A 25400-nucleotide genomic window follows, 5' to 3' on the forward strand; every position below is an offset into this window, starting at 1 on the left:
AAAATTTTGCCGATGTTTCGATAGGCATCATCGATAGTTTATGCATATTTAGATTGAAGTTCTAATATTGAATTAAAAATTATGCGTTTTTATATGTGCTCTAGCCAGTGAAACGAGATTGTTTAAAATTATTTAATTTTTATGTATTTCGGTCTCGCTTTCGGTGTTTATACAATTTGTCTGTACCTTAACAAACGTATTGCATTTGTTGCTGTTTTTTGTTGTTAAATGAAATGAAAAAATATATGTATTTATATATTCTTGTCTAATATATTGTATTGCATGCTACTACTGTTTTTGAAGAACTGGAAACAAATTTGTATGACAATATAGTTGTGTGTACTTAAAATTATGTGTGTATCTTCATTTGTTTAAACAATTTTGAGTTTATAGAGAGAATGTGGGATGTGGATAACAATGATTTTGACAATATTTTTTCATAAATATAAATTAAAATTGTGCTTAACTAATTTTTGTGTAATGTTTAATGTATGTATATTCAAAAAGGAATGACTTAAGAGTTAGTTAAAAATCCTCCTTAGTAGTTAAATTGTTTAAAGATCTTTGTAATACGAAACCGGAGAGAAGCAGCAAATCAAAAAATTATTATAAGTTTTCAAATTATAAAGCAAAAAGTACGTAAAAAACAAAATTACAGGCGCAAGTTGGCAAATTTTGTTTTCTTTTTTTCCTTTCAAATGTAACATATCATCATCATTATCATCATTGTAAAATGTTTGTGGGTTTTCTTTTGTTTTAATTTTACATTATTTTTGCAATCATTATATATTGACAAACTTTTTAACTTAATGCTAAGCAATTTTACAATTGTGTCTCAGAATACAAATTTAATTGCCAAAAATGAATTTAATTGGAACTCTCTATTTTGTTTTCTTTTGTTTTTTGTTTCATTTTCATTTGCTTTTTTGTGTGCCACATTTTGGGTTCGGTTCCTATAGTTGTCTGTGTGTGTGTGTAGTCTGTTTCTTATTGTTTTTGTTTTAGTATTCACTTACAATATATCATCATTTTTATGTTTTTTTCTTTTGATTATTACATTGTTTTTCTTTTCTTTAGAATAATTAGCTTAAAATGTAACGAAATAAATGTTGATTTTTTCTAATGGGGCCCTTCTTATTTACTCTTTTGTTTGTTTTATCAAAATATGATGTGATTTCTTATTTGTTGTTACTGTACTTATTATGTGGGTGTGTATGTGTATGTGTGTGTTTGTTTGTTTGTATTGGTGTATATATTTAAATTTATAACGTACAAAGACGATACAGTTTGTAGATGCTTCTAACCATCATGCTTTCTCTTCTTGCCCCTAGCATGCGTTTCATCTGGAAAAGTCAAACATTAATAACATTAACTATCTTTTAAATATTCATATGTTTATCTCTTACTCACCTGGCTTCTCAGCATCCTTCTCATCCTTGGCATTATTGACAGATGCAGCCGATTCATTTGGATCACCATCGGCCTCATCAATATCTGAATCTTCATCCTCATCCTCATCGCCGCCCTCGCCTTCTTCCCAATCAGAATTATCTTCTTCTAGATCATCATTATAGACCTGCCATATAAACAATAAGTTAATTGACTGATTGTTATATGGATATAAATTATTGATTTACCTCCGACAGGGATACGTCGCCATTGTCCCCGTCTTCACTCTCATCGCTATCTTCCTCATCATCATCTCCACCAGAAACTGCAAGCAATGCAAGCAAATTGATAAGGTTTTAATTAAATTTCTTTACGCACAAATGCTTACAATAGGCGGCATTCGCCAGATTTAATATTGCTAAAAACCAATAGATTAAAATTGCAAAATTCGTGTTTGATTGGTTGTTATTCGGCTGTACTGTGAGATGGCTAGCCTCTATCACAGATTGGCTCTCGAGCTTTGCTTTCTCTTTGATTTGCAGTTCTTTTAAATATTCATCTAATTCGTCTACTTCATCATTTTCAGCATCGGGAGGATTTTGCTTTTGATTTTGCATTTCCTGCAAACGTTTTTTGGCTTTAACGCGCTGCTCCAATGCATCGAGCTCGTCTAAATCGATTTCTAGACCATTTACACAGAAGGCACTGGGCTCATCTGAAAGTCGACAGAATCTGTGTGTTGTAATGTGTACGATATGGACTGAACTGATCTTAGTGCAAATAGGGAATGTGACAATAAGAAATGAGAGTGACTATGATCCGAAGTACGAAACTAACAATGAGATAGAACGATCGCTAGATCTGTATAATACAGCAAATTTATGGCAATTATTAGCAGTTCCTTGAAGAAATGCTGTCTTTTGTGGTACACACCTTCATCCTCGGAGTCATTGCCATTGACTTCATCATCATCATCACCTTCCGATTGTACCTCCTCATCATTACAATCAAATCTATAAAAGAAAAATAAACATAAAGACATTACTTTATATAAAAATACACATATGTACATATATAGTAGTAATCCTTACCCATCTAAAAAGTTTAACGAGGGCAACATCTTGAATATCTTCTCACGGTAGTTTTCCACTTGTGTGGCATCATTATTGAATAGATCCAATATATTTAAGTTTTTGAACTCCTTCAAGGGTTTCAGCGTTTCCAAATCCTTGATTTTGTTGCCAGATAAATTCAAATATTGTAATTTCGGGCTGGTCGTTAAATAGTGGAGGCCACTCGAAATTCGATTATCAGATAATTCCAATTTCTTTAAATTGGGTAACTTGGGGAAACCTTTCAGTGTGGTCAAACCCACATTTATCAAACTTAATGTTTCCAAGGCGGTGTATTCATCTGTAAGGCCAACAATGCTTGTACTCCTGCAGTTATCCAGATTCAGTTCTAATATCTGTGCGTTTATAGAAAAGGGAAAATAATTTATTATTCAAATTCATTTCAACAATATTCATCTCATATAACTTCATTTTGGTATTTCGTACTGTCAGCGATTCCTGTGCTGCATACGGAAATGGGCATATTTAACATTAGACGATTTGGTCACACTGCCTGTGTATTCAGCGTATTGCGAGTCTCTGACAGTCTGCCATGTCTGTGTGAACGTGTGCCAGAACGAGCGCAAAAGAAAAAACTCAAAATGAAAAACAATACATACGCAAAAAATCGATCAAACGCAAAACATTTTTTTTGATTGCAATCAAAACTGACACACAAAATGGCGCATTAAGAATAACGAATATAATTATGGTAAAAATGAAAAACAATTTACTGTGCTGAGACAACAACAATGATTTTGAAACATATTGCGCACCTAGCTCCCAACTGAAAAAGTGGCAACGCGTTTATGTAACAGCTTTTTTTTTGCAGCAGTTGTGTATGTGTGTGCGTGTACGTGTGACGTACGCGCCACAAAACGGAATGCGCGAAAATGGGCATTGAAAGAGCAGCGCAAAGAGCAAGTGCTGATAACATGGCAGCGCAATACGCGCGCGTGTTACAAACAAAATTGAAACGAAATGAAATGTTATGAAGTACTTCAAGGGGGGTTGCACGGGGTTGGAAGGGAGATGGGGATGAAAAGGAAAACAGTATACAAGTCCTCCGATTTGCGGAATGGAACAAGCCGGCAGCTGCACTAACCCCAATAACAGCAATAACAAATTGTATGTTGACAAACGACTTTTTTATTTGGTAGTTGTTGCGCCTAAGCGCAAGAGAATCAGACAAACGGTTTTTACTTGAGACTTTTGATAAGCGTTGGACTTCCGCTTGAAATATGCGATTGAGAGCGTTAGCATTTTCTAGTTGCCCTTGATTATTTTCTGATTAGACAAATTAGAGTAGTCCAGTTTATAGATTTACAGTTTCTTGCGATGGCAACAATGGCAACAATGGCAACAATGGCTGGCGACATTTTACGTTCTGAGCAGCAGCAGCACCGCGTTTCATCTGTTCTGCTGGACAGTTACATGCACACAAATACCGACGTAGTTAAATGAGTGCTCACACACACATACAACCGCACGCAGCTTAAGCTTTGGAGCGTGTGCATATTAGCTTAGCTTTGACTATGTGTGGCCGCGTGTGGTTGTACAGCTGTATGTGTAGTTGGACCTCTGTGTGTGCATTTTGGTTGGGCGGAGTGGGTTGTGGGTGCCTGATTGAGTAGGCCTTGCCAGAGCGCATGTTTATTAATCAGCAAAAGTGCCACACACCAAAAAAGAAAAAAAAAAAAGACAGGTTTGTCTCCTCTGTTCCGTTCTGGTTCGCATTTCTTGTGCCGAGTGAGAGAGATACATATATACGTATGTGTGTATGCTTATACATACGAATATGAGTGGAGAGAGGGAAGTGCATGTAAACAGTGCATGTACCGTTTCGTTTGGGGCGGCCGGTTTTTTGCATTGTGAAAAGTCTAGCCTGCGACAGCAGATGTGTGTCTCTGTGTGCGAATGTGTGTGTGAGGGTATTTATGACTGCGCAGTCAATATGCCTGTGTGTGTGTGTGTGTGCATGTCTCAGCAGCAGCTATAGCTAAAGCTGGCGACCCATCGGCATTGGCGAGAATGTGTCGATTATTATGTGCATACACGTTTCTTGTTAGCCTGTATGCATACACATACATATATGTATGTGTGTATATATGAATGATGCGCGCGCTATAATGTTGTTATAGATACATTTTGGTATCAAATAACCTGAAATTACAAGCATGGCATACAAACACTCACACACATACGTACGCACGCATACGCATACATACACATACATATGTTTTTATTACAGTGTTTGTCACAATTGAAGGCCGGCAAAGGCAGCAACAACAACAGATTTTAGAAGCATTGCCAGCTGGCGCAACTTCTGCTTTGTGCATATCACGATCAGCTCGCATAAGCGCATGCATATCATAAATCGAATCTTGGCTACATATTATTGCGCATATATGAACTTTTAATTACATATGATAAATGTAATAATTGGAATATCTGCTGTATTTCATCAATTTGAGCAAAGCACAGGCGCAAAATGCGCGCACATGGCAACACTGCTCGCGACACACATACGTAGTACATGTAGCTGTGTGTGTGAATTTGCTTATGGCGATCAATTTTTTTTTTTCCACCGATGGATGTTATTTGCCGCTTCTTCTTCTTCGCTTAGTGCTTTTTGCGCTCTTTTTTATGGCGTCGACAGCGACACAAATTGAAACTAGATTTACATGATGGCGTAGTTATTGTTGCACACACATTCACACATTGAAAATTTGTGTAATCACACAAAAAAAAAACAAACTATTTAATTTTGCGCGTTTTTTCGGCTTGTATTTGTTTTGCACTTCGCTTCCTTCTTCCGTCCACCTTTAATAAATTGCATGTTTAAAACAAAAAGAAAACTTACCTGATTCGCTTTGCGTGCGCGTCTCTCCAATTCTATTCTCTTCTCCATTTTATTTGGTGTGGTTTTTGATTTCTTTTGAAAACGTCTTCAGCTGCACTTGTTTATGATTTGGTAAAAGCAAATTTTCTCTCGTACTTCCAACCAAGCTCGCAGAAATGCCAAAGGATACACCACTACAATGGAAAATTGCTTCAATGTGAATGTGTTGGTGTGTTGGTCCCTTGCGACAGCGCGCACGCACCAGAAGCAGCGGCAGCAAAGTCGTTGCTCGTCGTTGTCACACACAAGAACACACACTCGCGCACGCACACACTCGCGTACTCACAAACACCTTGCAAATTTTTCTTTTTTGTGCTTCCTTGGTATTTTTGACGCCGCCACCCGACGCGTTGTTGTCTAGGAAATATACAAGAAAATGATTTACTATATATATTGGCTGGAAAAATGCGTTAATAGTTGCTCATGTGTGTACTTTAATCGTACGTTAGCGCATTTTTACACACACAACCATCTATACGCACACACACTTGTGACGCGCTATTTTCAAAAGGGATTTGACACGTTTTTTGGCAGCTTTTCCGCATTTGGCATATTTTTTGGGTACACAATGTGCCGCTATTCAGACTTACCTTGATACGTTGAATATTTAAATATTAAAATCAATTTTTAATTGTATTTTCCAACCAACAACAACAACAAGCAACAAAAAAGCAACCAGTATAAAGCGCTAGGGATGTGCGATAAGAATGTTAGAGCTGCGCAACTATCGCCAATACTACTGATAATATCGGGGGTAGCTCTTATCTTCCATTATCGATAGCAGCTGGCGGCATTTGCATACCAGAACTGCTCCTCATATAACATAGTGACTCCACACTGTTCGGAAATGTGTTAGAACTGGAGAACTAAGAGAGTAGCATTTTGTAGTCTACGCTGGATGATATTAGAGTTGTTTTCTACAGTAACTGGTGAATTTGGAATACGCTTTATACAGTAAAATTTAACATAGCCTATGGTTTGTGTCTTTGATATGCGTACAGCTTGGACAGATGAAGAAATATAAATAAGTGTAATAAAACTGTATTTGCTACTAACCGATAGATGACGCTTCTAGTTACTCGAACTGCGTAAACATACATATCGATGTTGAACTGATCGTTCTGATCGATGATCGAAGACTAAAGCGGTAATATTTCAACAATTGCGCCGACTCTAATTAGTGCAGTTGCATATAAATTCGTCACGTGTTTCATGTCAAACTCAGTTTGTTTTATTCATTTATTTATTTATAAACAATAAGTTAACTGACTGATTGTTATATGGATATAAATTATTGATTTACCTCCGACAGGGATACGTCGCCATTGTCCCCGTCTTCACTCTCATCGCTATCTTCCTCATCATCATCTCCACCAGAAACTGCAAGCAATGCAAGCAAATTGATAAGGTTTTAATTAAATTTCTTTACGCACAAATGCTTACAATAGGCGGCATTCGCCAGATTTAATATTGCTAAAAACCAATAGATTAAAATTGCAAAATTCGTGTTTGATTGGTTGTTATTCGGCTGTACTGTGAGATGGCTAGCCTCTATCACAGATTGGCTCTCGAGCTTTGCTTTCTCTTTGATTTGCAGTTCTTTTAAATATTCATCTAATTCGTCTACTTCATCATTTTCAGCATCGGGAGGCTTTTGCTTTTGATTTTGCATTTCCTGCAAACGTTTTTTGGCTTTAACGCGCTGCTCCAATGCATCGAGCTCGTCTAAATCGATTTCTAGACCATTTACACAGAAGGCACTGGGCTCATCTGAAAGTCGACAGAATCTGTGTGTTGTAATGTGTACGATATGGACTGAACTGATCTTAGTGCAAATAGGGAATGTGACAATAAGAAATGAGAGTGACTATGATCCGAAGTACGAAACTAACAATGAGAGAGAACGATCGCTAGATCTGTATAATACAGCAAATTTATGGCAATTATTAGCAGTTCCTTGGAGAAATGCTGTCTTTTGTGGTACACACCTTCATCCTCGAAGTCATTGCCATTGACTTCATCATCATCATCACCTTCCGATTGTACCTCCTCAATTGTAAATCTATAAAAGAAAAATAAACATAAAGACATTACTTTATATAAAAATACATATATGTATATAGTAGTAATCCTTACCCATCTAACAAATTTAACGAGGGCAACATCTTGAATATCTTCTCATGGTAGTTTTTCACTTCTGTGGCATCATTATTGAATAGATCCAATATATTTAAGTTTTTGAACTCCTTCAAGGGTTTCAGCGTTTCCAAATCCTTGATTTTGTTGTTTTTTCGGCTTGTATTTGTTTTGCACTTCGCTTCCTTCTTCCGTCCACCTTTAATAAATTGCATGTTTAAAACAAAAAGAAAACTTACCTGATTCGCTTTGCGTGCGCGTCTCTCCAATTCTATTCTCTTCTCCATTTTATTTGGTGTGGTTTTTGATTTCTTTTGAAAACGTCTTCAGCTGCACTTGTTTATGATTTGGTAAAAGCAAATTTTCTTTCGTACTTCCAACCAAGCTCGCAGAAATGCCAAAGGATACACCAATACAATGGAAAATTGCTTCAATGTGAATGTGTTGGTGTGTTGGTCCCTTGCGACAGCGCGCACGCACCAGAAGCAGCGGCAGCAAAGTCGTTGCTCGTCGTTGTCACACACAAGAACACACACTCGCGCACACACACACTCGCGTACTCACAAACACCTTGCAAATTTTTCTTTTTTGTGCTTCCTTGGTATTTTTGACGCCGCCACCCGACGCGTTGTTGTCTAGGAAATATACAAGAAAATGATTTACTATATATATTGGCTGGAAAAATGCGTTAATAGTTGCTCATGTGTGTACTTTAATCGTACGTTAGCGCATTTTTACACACACAACCATCTATACGCACACACACTTGTGACGCGCTATTTTCAAACGGCCCTTTGACACGTTTTTCGGCAGCTTTTCCGCATTTGGCATATTTTTTGGGTACACAATGTGCCGCTATTCAGACTTACCTTGATACGTTGAATATTTAAATATTAAAATCAATTTTTAATTGTATTTTCCAACCAACAACAACAACAAGCAACAAAAAAGCAACCAGTATAAAGCGCTAGGGATGTGCGATAAGAATGTTAGAGCTGCGCAACTATCGCCAATACTACTGATAATATCGGGGGTAGCTCTTATCTTCCATTATCGATAGCAGCTGGCGGCATTTGCATACCAGAACTGCTCCTCATATAACATAGTGACTCCACACTGTTCGGAAATGTCTTGGAACTGGAGAACTTTTTTCTATTATGTAAGAGAGTAGCATTTTGTAGTCTATGCTGGATGATATTAGAGTTGTTTTGTACAGTAACTGGTGAATTTGGAATACGCTTTATACAGTAAAATTTAACATAGCCTATGGTTTGTGTCTTTGATATGCGTACAGCTTGGGCAGATGAAGAAATATGAATAAGTGTAATAAAACTGTATTTGCTACTAACCGATAGATGACGCTTCTAGCTACTCGAACTGCGTAAACATACATATCGATGTTGAACCGATCGTTCTGATCGATGATCGAAGACTAAAGCGGTAATATTTCAACAATTGCGCTGACTCTAATTAGTGCAGTTGCATATAAATTCGTCACGAGTTTCATGTCAAACTCAGTTTTTTTTATTCATTTATTTATTTATTTTGATGTTTCAAATAATACATGCGTTGTTTAAGTAAATAGTGATTTATTGTATAAGGTGTTAATTTAAATTATGTTGCTGTTTGCATAAGTCGGCGATATATACATTACTATTGTAATTAAACATAGTAATGCATAATGAAGGTTGCGTTGTCGCGGCTGCACGTGCTTCTGGGCGTGACAAGCAGCTCAAAGCGAAACCAAATGAAATCCATATCAATAGCATATTAATTATAGCTAAGCCAACGCAACAGGCAAAACAATAGAAGACCTTGAAAACAAAGCGCGAGTAAATTTAGAAAAGAGTGGACCAATATAGCCATAGCTACGCAAGCAATAAAGACAGGAAACGCCGACTGAGCATCGATTATAATTAGCCAATTAAAAAGTCAATGAACGGCCAGTCGAAAACAGACCGAAAAAAACCCGTTGAGTAGCTTTTAACATACACACAAACAGGCACGCAACAGACATACACATACACACCTACACAGAGAGGCGCCATTTTGAAACGGAGGCCGCAATTCTGAACTTGAGGCCTTTGAATATTTTAAGTGTCGTTTAACGGTTAATTTTAATGCACATAATTAAGTTGTGATTTCATGCCGTTAAAGGTGTGGCAAACATGAGAGACAAAGAAGGCGGAGAGTGGCAGAGTAAGAGAGAGAGAGAGAGAGAGAGAGAGAAGGAAAGAGACAGCACTTGCCGTTGCGCGTGAATCTCAGCTATATTTTATTGCCTTTGCTCTATTAATTAAGCAACGGCGCGCGTCCTTCCGTTCCGCAAATTCGCCAAACGTGCGCCCATCATGCCTGCCTGAGCGGCTGCACCTGTAGCTCTTACATCGCCTGCTGTTGTTCAGGTGCGAAGCCCTGTATGTAACACGTGGCCATTTGTTTGGCCAAAAATAAACAAAGCTTTTCCAGCTGCTACAGCTGCCACACAACAGTGTTAAATTGCGTGCGTGTGTGTGTGTGTGTGTGTGTGTGTGGGTGGGTGTGATTTCCTTAAGACAGACAAGTGTCGCTTAAGTAAACTTGACATAAACCCGCACACGCACTCGCACACACTTACAGACATGCATACATACACACCTGTTTGTGTGTTTGCGTTAAGACCACATTAATGTTGTTATTAGCTTCAATGAAAGCTCAGTAGAATATCCAGCTGCTGAATTAAGCAATTCTTATGGTAATAGCTCTTATACATAGGCAGACATATATACATATGTATGTATATAACATATTTATATAACATATTTATTTTAACGTATAAATTCATCAAATTTAATAAAGGCTTATTCATTTAATTATTTTTAATGTTTTCAAGTGCAAGGCCTTCTGCATTTTAATAAAAAACTTTACAAAATATTTGTAAAAATTTTGATTGTCGTAATTTGTCAGGAGATTTTTTAAAAAATTATATGTTAATACTTTATTTTTTGTTGTATTTTGCAACAGTTAATTTATTATTAATTGTCCTATTAAAATTAGCTTGATTCATCTTTCATTGAATTATTAAAATAATTCTTAATTTTAATTCTATTATATATAAAATTTACATAGATGCAAAATACAAAACTCTGATTTCTAATTTACTGCAATTCAAGCAAATCTACTTTTGGTTCACGTTGCAAAACTCGCGCTGCATTCAATTCAATTTCCAAAAGGGGCTAATAAAAGGCTTCGACTATAATCATTTAAATACCCTTTAGCCTGCCGGTTGAATAAATAATTACTCACTAATTAGTTAAAAAGCTTTTAATTAGTAGTGTTGGAGCTTGAAAACAAATGCAAATAAAGGCTAGTCGAATAAGAAATTATTAAAAGCAAATTAACTGCAAGCAAAACAGGAAAATATAAATCGTGCGCTCTTCGTTTGGCTTTCACTCTCTGCTTTCAGTACTCTCTCCATCTCTGTGAGTGTGTGTGTGTGTGTCTTTCTCTTTCTCTCTTGAATTCAACAGTTTGCTTTTGTGCTTGACGCAAAAAGCTTTTGGGCAAAGCTCTTTCGCTGAAGATGCAGCAGCCACAAGTTGCCTTTTCGATATTTGCAACAGTTGCTGTTGAGTGTCTTCGAAAAGCGGACGTGCCAAATCAAAGGTAGCGGACGAACGCGCACAACTCGATTGCAAATACTCAAGTTTCAGAACGTTATCAGTGGACAAGTAGACAGAGACAGCGACAGAGACAGGGAGAGAGAGAAAGAGAGACATTGTCAGGGAAAGTGCAGACGACAACTGGCCAACTAGTTCAAGTGCAAGCCAAAAAATTGTGTTGCTGGCAACAATGTTGCCAATAAATTCTTAAAGCCATGTGAAAAGTGAAAACAAATTAATCGGGGAATTAAAAAAAATAAATAAAATTATGTCTACGCCAAGCCCCTAATCAAACGTAAATCACAAATTTCCCTTTAGCATTTTCAGTTTTATTTACCAAAGTGCTGAAATCATAAATCCAAAATTCTAAAAAAAAGAGAAGAAAATATATTCAAATCGTGCGCGTCTACATATTGTAAAATCACTTAAGCGAATCAAAAAAAAAAAAAAAAAAAAAAAAAAAAAAAAAAAAAAAAAAAAAAAAATAAAATAAAATAAAATAAAAATAAAAATAATGTGTCCGAAATAAAAAAAAAAAACAAAAACAATTAGAATTAGAACTTAAGCTAAAAATTAACATATGTAGCCACGCACAGCTAACCAAAAATATGCAAGTGCATGATTTATATCATATACATATACATATATATATGTGTGTGTGTTGAAATGTCACACATGCGACAGTTGTCACTGTAATTTAAATCAGTTACGCGGCCTTGCCAGACAAGCAGACAGATATAAATAATCGTGTACAGTAAGGGCTCGCTTAAGGAAAAGTTATATAGAAGGTTTAGTTGATTACAAAATTAAAAATATTTAAGGCTGTTTGTTGATTATCGCTATTTTTTAAACTAAAAGAAAATGCAAATAATTTATAAAAACATATTTATCTGATTTTTTCTTTGTATTTTGTTTTTAAATATTAGTTTTAAAAAGACTTTTAGCTGACATACAAACGAATAGTATTATAAATTTTTATATATATATATTTTTTGCCATTTAAAAAAAAAAAAAAATGGAAAGCAATTATAGTAGACAAAATTTAAATCCATTGACTAAATACAAATTTTAAATAAACTTTAAAGTTGAAATTTCTTAAGCATTTGTTAAAATATAATATAATATAATATAATATAATATAATATAATATAATATAATATAATATAATATAATATAATATAATATAATATAATATAATTCAGCAAACAAATTTTTTAAGTTTTTTAAATTTTAATATAATTTATTTACAATTTTTTTTTTGTGTTAGCTTGTAAATTTTTATTTTTTTAAATTTTAAATAGTTGCTAAATAATGATAGGACCGATTTAAGAAAATCCTGTTAACAAGCCTTGCAGCCTTTCAGCGTGCTTTTACTGTACCAAAATGTTTATCAACTAAGCTGTTATCTTTTCCTTTTGGAAAGTCTTTCACGCGCTCTTTGCTTTTCATATTTTAATCATTTTTTTTTATGTAAGTACATGTCGCTTGCTTGATTTATTTTTCATGCCACCTCAAACGAATTTGCGCAATGTCGGTTAAAAAAAAGTGTTTGTATATGTGTAACCAATATTGAAGAAGCAACAAGCAACAAGCGACAAAACAACAACAACAATTACAACCGCTAAACAGGCCGCTGCCTGAAGGCCAAAACCGCAGAAGGAAGCAAAGAACAAAATTCGAGCTGCTCTCACGCGCAGCTGTTCGAGACGAAAAGGTAGGTGTGTGCACTTTGATTTGCGACTTGTGTACGAAATTCGCTTTACACACACTTATTTGCATTTCAAAGCCGCATTGAAATGTGCCACCACCCACACACACACACACACGCATATTCGCGGGAATATGTGCAAATTTTCCATTTTTTTTTGCGGTTTTTGCGGTGGATGTGATTATTGAGCAACATTGTCATGAAGACATTTTTGATATGGCAACGGTGCACGCGGCGTATGATTGATTGATGCTTGTCTATGCGTGCGTGTGTGAGTGTGTATTACGTGCCACTGATTGGCAAAAATTTTTGGCTTAACGCAATCTAATTGGCAAAAAAAAAAAAAAAATTGTGAAGAAGAAAATAAATTAATATAAATGTCAAAGGCTAATAAGTTGAATTTTCTGCGCCGTGGAAATAGCGGAAATTAATATTCCTTGATTTGTATTGAATAACAAAATGGATTTAAACTGAAATCTAATTGGCTTTTGCAATTTAAGGGAAAATTGAAGCTGTGCAAAAATATTTGATATTATTATAGAAATGTGATATATATATTTTATATACTTAATTCTAGGAATGAAAATCTATCTCAAAGAGATGTCTTAGTTGATTTCCTTTAGACGTATATATGATATACAAAGTAATAATTTGTATTGATAACTTTTTGATATGTAATATTATATTTTCTGTTTGATCAAATGATTTGCCGAATGACTGACGTTTTCTCTACACCTTGTCAATATTTGCAAGCAATAGCATTTGGAGAATTTTCAGTTTGCAAAGAGAGAGCTGAGGCGAGGGTAGCATACATCCAGTTGTTATGCTTCGCATATATTTATAAGAGCTGAATAACGAGTGAGAGTATTTTCGATTAACATATTCTGAAATTCTAATTAAAATACAGCTGCTAAGATAACAGTTTAGTCTAACTTTCTTAGTATACTATACACATTCCAAGTCCAACTTCACATCTAAATTTATGAAATACGCACAATTTCTAATTATTTTAGCATAAATTATATACTAAAAGCGGAATGAGTTCCAAGAATTTTATTTGGAATTAAGCAACACTGCTAAATGAATGTTAAATCTGGAATTCTAATGAATTTCTTGATAGATACACATTAGTTAGTAACTTTGCTAAGCATGTTGGCATGTGGTGGCGAAAACAAATTAAAATTATATAATTAGCGTAGAATTTCATTTGCAAAGCCAACCTAATGAAATGAACAATTAATGCAATCATTCAGGCGAATGAAAAAATTTCTTGTTGAAATTATAAAAAACACACAAATTGAATGTATTTAATTGGCTAGCTCGTTAAATATATGAATTAAGTCAATTTATGAGTTACACACGCACAGAGTGAGGGAGAGAGTGAGGGTGAGGGGGAGCTAGATATAGACAGAGGTAGAGCGCGCACATTTCATATTTTCATTTACGTTTTCTTCTCGCCATTGCGTCAGCTATTTAATTGGTCGTAAATGAATTTCCTCACCTGGCCGGGACGACAGCTTCTGCCAGCACCTGTCATCAGCATTAATATCAACAGCTGAACCTCAACTTCAGCCGCGTGACCCCTCCTTACCCCACCCCCCTTCCGGCCCAAGCTGTTTGCACTCTGAGCTCGGCAAAACATTTCTATAGCATACTTTTCAGGGCGCTCTCTGTCTCTCTCACTCTCCCTGCATGGCTTTCTAGCTGGCTGCGGTTTAAAGCCATAAAAGGCAGCCATAAAAAACTCGACAATAAACGCGCATTGCTTAGCATCAAAATTAACAAACTAGAAACAACAGCTAGTTGCAGTTTTTTACACAGTTTTTTATTTTTTGTTACTAAAATTTAAATTTTTTATGCACATATTTTGCTTTTATGCACATATTTCGCTTTGGCTGTCTATCTAAGGCACTTGACCGAGTTTTCATTTCATTTTTGTTTTGGTCCAGGGACTAACACGCAGTTGTTGCTCTGATTTTAATACTACGCAAACATAAAATTTTGGGTCATGGGTTTATCTAAATTGGAATAAGCGGATATTTTATGGGTCTTAACTTCAGTCCTGTTTATGCTTAGCTAAAGTTTAATAAATTTTAGATAATCCGTAGGCAATGGACATTTGTTGTGGGCATTGTCGCTTGAATAAACATTTGGCTTTATATATTTATAAATCATCCATACATATATCAATAATTCAAATTGATTTTTAATTAAAAAAGTATTTAAAACCCTATTTTTATAGGGTATTTTATTGGTCTAACTTTTTGTTTTCGAGTTGCTATAGTTTTATGTTTTTGCTTTAGCCCCGCTGTGATTATTTTTGTTTGCTGGCTTGTAAACGCGCCTGCTTATAAAATGGTTGTTGTGTATTGCCTTTAGCACAGTGAAAATACTAAAAAAATGCTAAAAATACTTAAATAAAAAATATAAAAAAAAGATAAAAAATTGCTTAACATGAATACAAAAAAAAGTAGAACAACGCAATGGCGGTTCAAGCGGTTCACGTTTGATGCGATGCACCTGACATTATTCAAACAGTTTGGCATTTGCATAAGGCGAAACATCTCTAGAGTCACGAAAAGGTCAAACCATGAATATTTAAAACTGTTCTTTTGCGTGTGCACATATAAGTAGAAATAACTCTTAATCAGACAGCTTGAATAATAAGGATTTTCCGTTGCTTACCAAATTATTTATAAGAAAATCATTTGACGAGCGATCGAACAGAAAGCAAAATATTATAGAATATAACTAAGGTTTTATAGAATTACTATTATAGAATCAACTATATATTAAACTAATAAATATTTTATGTAACCTTAAAAAAAATAAATAAATAAAAAAATAAAATAAAATAAAAAACTACAAATTATTTCCCTATAATCTTCTATCTATATATCATAATAATGTTGAATTTAATATTTATTGCTATTTAAATCTAGTTATCAAAATTTGTTTACTAAATTGAAGAGCATTGAGTAAAGTAGTAATAAAAGTAATAAAATAAAAATAAAATAATTAAAAAGATATTTAAGTTACTAAATAAACATATTCTTCGCCATAAAATAAATAAATAAATAACTATAAAATTACTTTTAAAATTTATTATACACACAGAAATCGTACACTTTGTGTGGTTCGGACAGAACAAAAACTTTTCACCTTTTCCCATTTAGGTCTCTGCACAAATTGAAGTCGAATCTCAAAAGTCTATTGCTAGTTTAGCTCTTGCTTGATTTGATCAATTTCCGCAGATACTTAAATTGGAAGAGTCTTGCTGTTCACTCGCAGCGCTGCAGCTGGACCTCATCATCTGGCGGTAATAGATGCGCAGATCGAGTGTCTTTAGCTTGCGCAGCATTTCGTGCATATACGGCTGCATGGGCAGTGGGGGATGTTGCTTCAATATACCCCATATTTCACTATCATTTCGCGATGCTTCTTCTTCTTCGATTTCTAACTGATCCTCACTCTCTATCGTTGTCATTTCTAGTTTGGTGTTCCGCTTCGATTGCTCGTTGACGCTTGAAATGCTTTGGGTCGAGTAACTCGATTGTTTCTGCAGCTTGGGGTTGACTAGTTGCAGCAGTTCAAGACTTTTCGATCTTATCTCTGTTGGATGGGAATGATGCACTGGATGTTTCTCCACAGATTTCCTTTGTTTGGCTTTCTCTTTAGTTTGTGTTCTTTTAACCAGATTTTGCAGTGATATTTTGGCTATTGGCGCAACGAATGGCATTGACAATTGAGGATTTGCCATTGGCCAATGGCCGTCGGTGCTTGTCCTCTGCTTATCAGTTTGCATAACATTATCGAGCGTCTTCTGTGGTCCATAAGGATTTTTATAGGCAACGACTTTGTTCAACGACAAAAACGTGCGAATTTCGTGCTTTTCATCTGCTGGCATTTCGAAAGTTTCTGCATTATTCTGATTGTGATTCGCCTCTGCTTTGTCTATTGCATCTAATTTCATCTGTGTGCTTTCAATACTCGCATGACTATTTCGTCTTCTTTGTTCAATTAGAAAATTTTGCAAATCCTGCGGTAGAATGGCTTCCACTTGCTCAGGCGCTGCATTGGCTGCCAATGTTTGGGTATCCAAATTTGTGGCTAGAGAAACTAAACTGTTGTTGTTGCCACCTAAAATACGGCTTTGTCTTCTGCTACGTTTGACCTCCTGACCTCGGCAATCTTTGGCAGAAGCGGAAGAAGAAGAATCAGTTGCACGCTCTTTAAGCATTTGCATTTTTTTTACACTTGCCAAATATTTGGTGCTACTCGAATATTTCAAATATGATTTAGTTTTTTTGAGTTTAGTTAATTTATCTAGAGATTGCCTCTGCAATTTCAATTTGTTCTTTTCGATTTTGCTTAAGTACAATAGATTTTCCACACGATATTGCAATTGCTGCAAATCATTTATATCAATTAGACTCTCTGGCGACTTTTGCTCAATGTCAATCAACTTTTTAAGACTTTTAACATGTTGCAGAACTTCGCGTAGCTGTTGATTTTTCAACATCTCTGCAATATTTTTTAGCATAGTCAAAAGGTTTTCGTAACGTATTCGATTATGGAATTGTCTATCACTTAGTGGATGATTCTCTTTGCCCAACCTCTGGAATTTTTGCGTACTCACTTTACTTTCAATTTCATTCCCTTTCTGTATCAGTTTCTCGATTTCCAATATATTTTGTTTTTGATGGGAGTGAAGAGATTTCTTAGAGCTTCTCTTGCACTTTCGATTAAACGACATATCATCGGAATTTTGTAGTTGGATTGAAGCTTGCGAGGTTTGTTCTTTGTTCTTAGAGCTCAATCTGTTTTTCACAGATTTTTTGTTGTAGTTTTCATTAAGTAAAATTACCTTGAGCTTGGTGTCTTCATCATGAACTTGTGTCGATTGCTTATCAATGCTATATTTGGATAGTCTTCTGACATGCTTGTTCAGTTCCTCAATGGCATCGACATGAATCGATTTCCTTTTCGATTGTTTGTTTGCCTCATTCGTTTGCTTAAGATCAATAATTTTTTGCTCAAATGCCTTTAACACTTTCAGATTTATTTCGTATTCCTTTTCGCTATTCATTTTCATTTCTCGCTGCTCGAATTCATTTTCCATCATTGCATTTATTTCCCTCTTTTTGTTCTTCATTAGTTTCTTGAGTTTTTTCAGTTTCTTTTCAAAGTTTTGCAAGGTCTGCAGATCTGTTCGATATTGCTGTGTGCCTGAGGCGTTTGCCTGTCTTGCAGGAGTTGTCTGTGATTTTTGGTTTTCTTTTGCGGATTTTCCTGACTGCTTAGCTGAGCGCTCTGATGTACGAGGCTCGCGACTTTTATGTTTTCTCTTTCTTCCCTTCGATTTTCTTTGTCTGCGTGAAAAGTGAAAAACATCGTTGGATTTCGTTGCAGTAGGTTCTTTGGGTTTATCGCATGTGTTTTCTTTCTTAATGAAACTTAAAAGGTTTTCACTTCTATTTATTATTTGTTCTTTGCTGAAGTAATTTATGGAAATTTCTGCTTTTGGGTTCTTGAAATTCTTCTTATTTTCCTGCAAGGATCTTTGGGGTTTGACTTTTACTGGTTGAGCTTCATGGACTTTCTGATCCTTAGCAAAATTATTGTGCTGATTTTTAGTTTGTATTTTCATTAGCTTCGCTTCATACGTCTGCAATTGCTCTTGGTAATTAGTTGTATAAGGAGAATCTTTGGGTTTGCCCCTTTTTTCTCGAGCCGCCTGCATCGCTGCATCAAAATTGGCTGCATTCCATGGATTGTGTTTGTGCATGCTTTCAATATAGGTTGGCCTTGCCTTACGCTCGACTTGACTTTTCTTCTGCAGATGGTTTTCTGGTATGGTATTATACGGCAGAAACTTCTCCTTCAATGGCTTGGGAGCTCTGTCAGCTGGAGCTTTGCTGAGGCCGTACAAATTGTCAGCTTGTTCGCTTGTTTTTTTGCTAATCCTAAGCAGCCTTTCGGGAGCCTCACACCTGCGCTGCTCCAGCTCCTTGAGGCGCCTCAGTTTCTGCTTTAAGAGCTCTACTTCATAGGGATTTCGGCAGACTTTGAGTTGCTTTAAAATCGCACGCTTCTCGCTCTGGTAGCCTGCTGGAGCTGGTTCGGCTCGTTCGCACTTGCGACGCTTCACTGTAGCATTAGCTTTGCTCTGCCCGTCACGAAAGCATTTGATAAACTCATCAGAAATTCTACATTCTGCTTTCTCAACGGGCAGATCAGAAACTATTTGCTCGCCCTTCGTCTGCTGCCTGCTCTGGCTGATGTACTTGAGAAGGGATGCTGCCCGTTTCTCCTCGATGCTGCGATCGATGTTCGTTTTCGGGTCGACAATCTGGCGCAGCACGTGCTGGCGCTTCTTGTCGTCGCTGGCGAAATAGTTCCAGTACTCACAGAAATCCTTGTTCAAATTATTCCAATCGAGCTGGTCGATCTGAGACGGATCCAGTTGGCCGAGTTTCTTCACGAAACAGCTGCGATCCAGCAGCAACGGCTGCAATTGACATTGAGCGCGATCGATTTCGGAGCTCAGAATGTCGCTGCTTTGCAGCACTTTCATCTTTACACTAGGAATTTTCGTTCACTTTCTTTTTTTTTTTTTTTTAGATTTTTTTTTTTTTTAGTGTTTTTTGGATAAAAATAATTTCGTTTTTGTTTATAATTGTTAGAAGTGCAGAAATGTTTGTCATTTTGATTGACATAAATCGAAGTATTCACATTTTGCAATGAAAAATAAAATGCTTTAAATAAAATAATATTTTTTTTTGTAAAATTTATTTATTAATAATTGTCTTTAAGGCTTCTGCGCAATTAAAATGAACATGCATGTATATATTTATTATAGTTAAAAGATTGCTGGGTTGCTCTGCAACTGTAGTCTGTGCTGTGCTTGAACTAGTTCACTTTCGTGGTACATTGAACTAGTTCAAGCACAGCACAGGCCACAGCTAGAACTCGCATTGCAATTGAATCAACTTATTGTCTAAGCGCTTCTCACACTCGCTTAGCACCTGATAGCACGCCATCAGCTTCTGTGTCAGCGTTTGCTTAGCTTTCCATGGGGTTTGGGAAATGAAGTCCTCGGGATTTTGTGTGCTCTCACTAGCCGATGAGCGGCTCGACCATGGATTGCTGGCCATCAAGTGAGATCTATAGAATTGCTTCAATTCGTCGCGCTCCATACGCTTACGCATCTCCATCATATACGGTGCCTCGGGCAGCGTTGCCTTTAGGCCACGGCATATGCCACAGCTGACTTTGGCAGGGTTTGGTTCGTTGGTTTCTGGCATTTTGATTGCATTTCTACTTGTTCTTTTCTTCTTTCGCTTCGATTTTCTGGCCGCAGCCTTGGTCCTCTTCTTGTTGGTCTTCACCGCGTTGCGCATGCGCTGAATGATGCCGGACTCGTAGGAACAGGGCCAGTTGTGGGGCAGCGCCTTGAACATGTCCCACGTCATTTTGTTCGCTTTCATGAAATTGATGACATGCGCTTCGATATCGATCGGTGGGCTGTCACCTGGACTGCCTATACCTAATCTATCACCTGATGATTGTGAGGCCCTTGTGCTGAGCGACATGAAACTAAGCATTCTCCCATAGAAGTGTGGAAATGAGACGAATGGATTCCTTGTTGGCGTCGGAACCGAATGTATAGATATCCTTTTCCTTAAAGATTTATTTGCATGTTCGCTGCTTTTCGACGTGTCCTTGGTCTCGGCTGAATATGTCAATTTCGATTTCGAGCCTTGCAGCACTGGCTCCGACTGTGCTCGCTGTGTCTGCTGGGGTTTGCGCTTTGTCAGCGATTGTTGGGATTGATTCTTGTGTTTTGTCAGAGATTTTCCGTATATAAGTGATGATAAGCGACGCCTCATACTCATTTGAGATTTGCCCTTTGCTGCTGTCGCAGCCATCCGTTGAAACTTCCTCAATTTCTTCAAATGCTTGATTGAGATGCTGCTATCGGAATCGGTATCACCGATGTTCACTGACTCTTTCACTGGATCCGTTTTCGATTTACCTTTAGTCTTTCGTATTTTTGTTTTTTTCTGTGGCCCTTCAACTTCATTGTTTTGTCCGTCTGTCATGGTCAGAGCTTCTGCTTTGGCTTTAGCCATTGCGTTTGCCTTTGCATTTATATGTCGGACGATGTCACATAAGTTCTGCTCCACAATCATTTCCCGCTGTGCGGCCTCTAATATCTTATTATATTTTTGTTGGGCCGAATCATACGTTTTGGACTCCAGCTTTGTATAGTAATTCTTGATTGACAGCTTCTTTTCGTAGATCGGGGCCGCTTCGGATGGCCTCCGACTATCGCCTTGTCCATCCTCTAACAGATCCTTACTATCATCATCGTTCAAATCGAGAGCTAGGATATCTGTATAATCTTCAGCGGTAATGACATCAGGTGCAATTACGACGGATACAGTATGAGATGAAGTTCTGGATTTATCAGCTGCTACTCTTTTGTAGGATTTAAGTTTCTTGAGCGTGATTTTTTTTCTTTTTTGCAACGATATGCGTTTAGTTTTCATTGGCCAATGTTCGATCTTCCATCGTTTTTTCTCCAACTTTATCGGCATAACATAAATGTCTGTCTCTTTATCTTGCACCTCTGTAGTCTGTGGGGCAGGACTCTCTATTTCCTCCATTTGGTTTGGCAATTCATGAACATTCTCTATCGGCGTCTCCGTACGGTAACTGATATTTGAAGAGATTCTTCTCAATTTCTTAGATTTCTGGTGCTCATCATCGATCTTAACATCATCCAAAGTCAAATGCTTAATTTTGAATTTCTCACCTAGTGCACTTTTGTAGATCTTCAATTTCTTGTGCTTTAACATGGGCATATTATCTTTTGTGGAACTTCTATTACTTCTCCGACGCGTTGATATGAGTTTCGAAGGTATTTTATGTGGTTTGTTATAGGACTTGATCCATTTGTTGTAGATTTCTGGCAAATTGTCATACGGATCTGTGGACAATGGAATCGTATTACTACCTGAAACTTTATTGTCCGTTACGAGGGAATTTTTAGCAGGTTTTGCTCCACTTAGATTCGCATATTTTGGCATAATATTTCTGGGTTTTTCTTCAACTAAAACTTTAATGCTACTGGAAGTGTTACTGGAAGAGGTTTTCCTTAATTCCTTCTTAGGAATAATATCTATTTTAGCTGTAGACATCTTTGAACTGTTATTGCTCAATTTCTTGGAGTATTTGGGTATTTCATCTATTTTATCTGCAGACATTTTTAGATTGTTATTTGTCAATTTGTTCAAATACAGAGGCTGAATAAATATTTTATCTGCCGACAAAAACATTTTAGACCATTTTCTTTTCTTACTCTGCCGATCTGTCGATTCGAGCGTTTCATCTGATAGATAATCATCCGCTGACATTGATTTTTTCGGACTGTAGACCAATTTTCTTTTGTGAGGCTGTTGATCCGCGAATTCGGACAGATTCTCTGTGAATTGATCATCCGCTGACTTCCAGCGGTTTTCGCTTAGTGGCAATCGACTTAGTTTATGCTGCTGATGGGTGTATATGGCTTGGGTTGGGGTTTGCCTGTATGTGATATCAGGTAGAGATCGAGAGTTCTTCTTCCCCTTACCTTCTGTCTTAGATGGGCTAGATATTTGACGTTGCTTTTTCTTAACTGGCGCGTTGGGTTTGTGGAAGCAGCCCTTAAACTCATCGTAGATGCGATCATAGTTATTCTTCTCTGGTTCAATGGCTGTGAATATTTTCAAAAACTTGGATGCTCTCTCGCTGCGCAGATAATCCGTAAAGTCACGATTCGCCGTCCTGGAGCGCTGCTGCTGCACAACCGAAATGGGCTTCTGTCCATTGGCATAGAAGTTCCACCAGCTATGAAATGTATCGTGACTCTGCAGTCCGGCTTGAAGTCCTTTCAATTGATTACCCATGCTCGTCACCTTACGATTCAGCGACTTGTGGTTCAAGAGGCTGCCCGCTGGCACTGCCCGCCCGTTGGCATTGAGTGTCAACAAGGCGCGACCCAAATTACGCATAATAGTTTTGTAGATTAGATTCAAGATTGGATAAAAACACTCAATCACATTTAGTGATGGTTAGAATTTTGCTTCTGCTAAGTTCCTATTTCGTATTTTTGCATCACTTGCAATTTATTAAACTGTAAATTTGTTTCATCTGCTTGAATTGAAATTCGTAACAGCTGTGATAATAATTGAAATTTAACGATTTTCCTTTTGGAACTAGTTCTTTACAATGTAAACGTGCGGTTCGCATTATTTTCAGTTTGTTTTGCAATTTACTTTTAAAAATATATATTTTAAAAAATTGTTGTTGCTAGTAACTCATATACACCTTTTAGTTTTAAATTTTTTTTCTAATATTTTAAATTAAAATAATTAAAATAAAATTATAAATTTGATTTAAATTTTGGATCCAATATTTATTTATTCACTTTAATATATATAGTTTTTAACTTTTGTATTTAAAAAAAAAAATATATATATATATATATTTTTTTTTTAAATATATGTATATATTTTTAGATTTATTTTATTTATTTATTTTTTTTAATGTGTTTCTATTTGGTTTTTTTTTTTTAAATGTATATTTTTTATAATAGTTATTCAATTAATTATTTTTTTAATATTTTTTATTTATTTATTTTTAATGTATTATTTATAGGATATCTATTTTATTTCTACGCAGGTTACATTTCATCTATTAATTTAAACAAATACAGAGTAATTACGCCCGATTGCAATGTTCGTCACTTTATTTTTATATATGTATTGCATAAATGTTAAAACTTTATAATATAAATGGCAGCTGTGCGTCTGCCTTGAAAAACGCTTTGTTTTCTGCGTTTCCCCAGTTAGCACGCTGCTGCAACTTAAAACACATAAAAAAAAAGTATATCACACATACACCCTCTCTCACACACACAACCCCACAGACACCCCTGCACACAGACAAAGCGACACACTCACACTACATGCCCACACATGCGTTTTATGCATGTAAAAAAATATTTTTAGTTTTGTCTCTCTGCCTTGAATTACTGTAATTCTATGCGCATTGTATAACACGAATAAAGCTTCAATGTACCTTCGGGCATTTAAATGTCAGAGGGGCTATGTGTTGAGGGCGTAATACTCTCTTGTAAAATTTAATATGCAGCCCTTGCAGATGCTTGGGAGCATGTATTTTAGATAAATATATATATTCATATGAGACAAAAATGCTATGTATAATAATAGAATTTAATGTTGGATCTGTCTGTTAAGTTGATACGGGCGTAATATGTTAAATTTTCATATGCAGCTGCTGTAAAATATAACATAATAATATAATTTAAATATAATAGAATTTGAACAAGACTAAAGGCATTTTTATTTTATAATTTTATTGTAATCATTTTTTAAATATTTTTTTATAATGTTAAGCTATAATGTTAAGTTAACTGTTAACAATTTTACTGAGTTCTGTTATACAATATGGGCGTATAATGTCAGGTTTTTTATTAAATTACCTTTCACTTAATTTGCAACAATTGTAGCTTTCATAAAATGTGAAACTGAATTGGTGTGATATATACTTAAATATATTTGAGTAAACATTAAAACCATTGAGTTTAAGTAAACATTCAGCCATTCAGTTTCATATATTTCATTTCCAACCTGATTTGACAGTTCATTGATCTAAAAAATCAAAAAGTAAAGCAATTGTATTGTGCATCAATAAACCGTTTGTTTATGTTAAATGGATAGGTTCCTCTTGACTCTGCTCTTGGGTGCTTAACGAGCCAGGCAGACGACTACATTTACCGTTCGTATTCACTGTTTATTATTGTAGTTCTTTATTTATTTATTTATATGCCCGGCATCGCGTGTGTGTGCATATAAAGCATATAGCTTAAAATAACACAGGTGCTTTGATAGACATTGATTCTGCTGTTTGTAACTGAATGCAGAAAAAAGAGGAAGAGTAAATTGAAAGAGATAATATTAAAATTGTATTTTCGCACAACACATGGACGAATCAGTGGCAAAAAGGCGAGCGGTAAAGCAAGGCCATGGCGCTGCCTGGATGAACTACTATAAACAGTCGCACTGCTCGTTTATTAGCAATTAATTTCCATATTAACAGCCGAAAGGTAAAAACACGAAATGGCGTGGACATGTTGAGTAAACATACAACGAAAATAGCAACAAAATAAAAAAAAAAAAAAAAAAAAAAAAAAAAAAAAAACAGGAGAATAGCAACAGGCCATGAATTCGTTGAAAGCTAAGTTAAAAAAATATATACATATATTTTAAGTACTTTAACATGCATTAATTTAACGAATTTCAGGAAGCTTCATGTGGCTTATAAACTGCTTTAGTCTGCAGTTTGTGTAATGCAGTTTTTTATTTAAATTGAAATTCAACATTTGCTGTGACCTTCATGGTATTTTTTATTCTCTGTCATTGCTTCAATTGGTCCTTGAACAG

The 25400-nt window shown here is 35.9% G+C and overlaps 4 protein-coding genes across 11 annotated transcripts in view; 1 reads left to right on the top strand and 3 right to left on the bottom strand.

Annotated features, from left to right (window-relative positions):
• Positions 1-248: 248 nt before the first annotated feature.
• Positions 249-6153, bottom strand: LOC108616236 (acidic leucine-rich nuclear phosphoprotein 32 mapmodulin). 3 transcript variants are annotated; one of them, XM_089470773.1, is made up of 9 exons: positions 5994-6153; positions 5606-5760; positions 5365-5537; positions 2481-2857; positions 2323-2402; positions 1778-2104; positions 1638-1714; positions 1411-1576; positions 249-1343 (listed from the first exon to the last, which is right to left on the bottom strand). In XM_089470773.1, exons 3-9 carry the CDS (start codon positions 5410-5412, stop codon positions 1300-1302), a joined length of 1119 nt encoding a protein of 372 aa, XP_089326899.1. In that variant the 5' UTR covers positions 5413-5537; positions 5606-5760; positions 5994-6153; the 3' UTR covers positions 249-1299. The 3 variants fall into 3 exon arrangements, with proteins under 3 accessions (XP_089326899.1, XP_017866791.2, XP_089326898.1); XM_018011302.2 differs by having other exon boundaries at positions 5365-5760; XM_089470772.1 differs by lacking the exons at positions 5365-5537; positions 5606-5760; positions 5994-6153 and adding an exon at positions 2929-3059.
• A 475-nt stretch (positions 6154-6628) lies between these two features.
• LOC149268452 (uncharacterized) lies at positions 6629-8568 on the bottom strand. 2 transcript variants are annotated; one of them, XM_089470777.1, is made up of 6 exons: positions 8409-8568; positions 7779-8174; positions 7540-7724; positions 7392-7465; positions 6847-7173; positions 6629-6783 (listed from the first exon to the last, which is right to left on the bottom strand). In XM_089470777.1, exons 2-6 carry the CDS (start codon positions 7824-7826, stop codon positions 6695-6697), a joined length of 723 nt encoding a protein of 240 aa, XP_089326903.1. In that variant the 5' UTR covers positions 7827-8174; positions 8409-8568; the 3' UTR covers positions 6629-6694. The 2 variants fall into 2 exon arrangements, with proteins under 2 accessions (XP_089326903.1, XP_089326902.1); XM_089470776.1 differs by having other exon boundaries at positions 7540-8174.
• A 2551-nt stretch (positions 8569-11119) lies between these two features.
• The window catches only part of Elk (Eag-like K[+] channel), an 85446-nt gene continuing 71165 nt past the window's right edge, over positions 11120-25400 (top strand). For 2 of the 5 annotated variants that reach the window (XM_089469352.1, XM_089469353.1), the window contains exon 1: positions 11120-12894. The gene's annotated coding sequence lies outside the window, so the exon portion shown is untranslated. The remainder of the gene's footprint in view (positions 12895-25400) is intronic. The other 3 variants (XM_089469349.1, XM_089469350.1, XM_089469351.1) reach the window with 3 other exon arrangements.
• LOC149268453 (uncharacterized) lies at positions 15978-19465 on the bottom strand. Its single transcript, XM_089469354.1, has one exon. It carries the CDS (start codon positions 19463-19465, stop codon positions 16130-16132), a length of 3336 nt encoding a protein of 1111 aa, XP_089325480.1. The 3' UTR covers positions 15978-16129.

The sequence above is a fragment of the Drosophila arizonae genome, chromosome 5, assembly GCF_054131065.1.
Source record: "Drosophila arizonae isolate 15081-1271.41 chromosome 5, UAZ_ARI_1.0, whole genome shotgun sequence".
Lineage (NCBI taxonomy): Eukaryota > Metazoa > Arthropoda > Insecta > Diptera > Drosophilidae > Drosophila > Drosophila arizonae.

Coding starts and splice junctions, on each gene's coding strand:
- LOC108616236 (XM_089470772.1), bottom strand. CDS start 2,994: ATGTTAAATATGCCCATTTCCGTATGCAGCACAGGAATCGCTGACAGT. Junction 2,858..2,928: donor GTACGAAATACCAAAATGAA/GTTATATGAGAT, acceptor ATAAACGCACAG/ATATTAGAACTGAATCTGGA. Junction 1,344..1,410: donor GAAGGATGCTGAGAAGCCAG/GTGAGTAAGAGA, acceptor TGACTTTTCCAG/ATGAAACGCATGCTAGGGGC.
- LOC149268452 (XM_089470776.1), bottom strand. CDS start 7,826: ATGGAGAAGAGAATAGAATTGGAGAGACGCGCACGCAAAGCGAATCAG. Junction 7,466..7,539: donor TCGTTAAATTTGTTAGATGG/GTAAGGATTACT, acceptor TTTCTTTTATAG/ATTTACAATTGAGGAGGTAC. Junction 6,784..6,846: donor TCTGGCGAATGCCGCCTATT/GTAAGCATTTGT, acceptor CATTGCTTGCAG/TTTCTGGTGGAGATGATGAT.
- LOC149268453 (XM_089469354.1), bottom strand. CDS start 19,465: ATGAAAGTGCTGCAAAGCAGCGACATTCTGAGCTCCGAAATCGATCGC.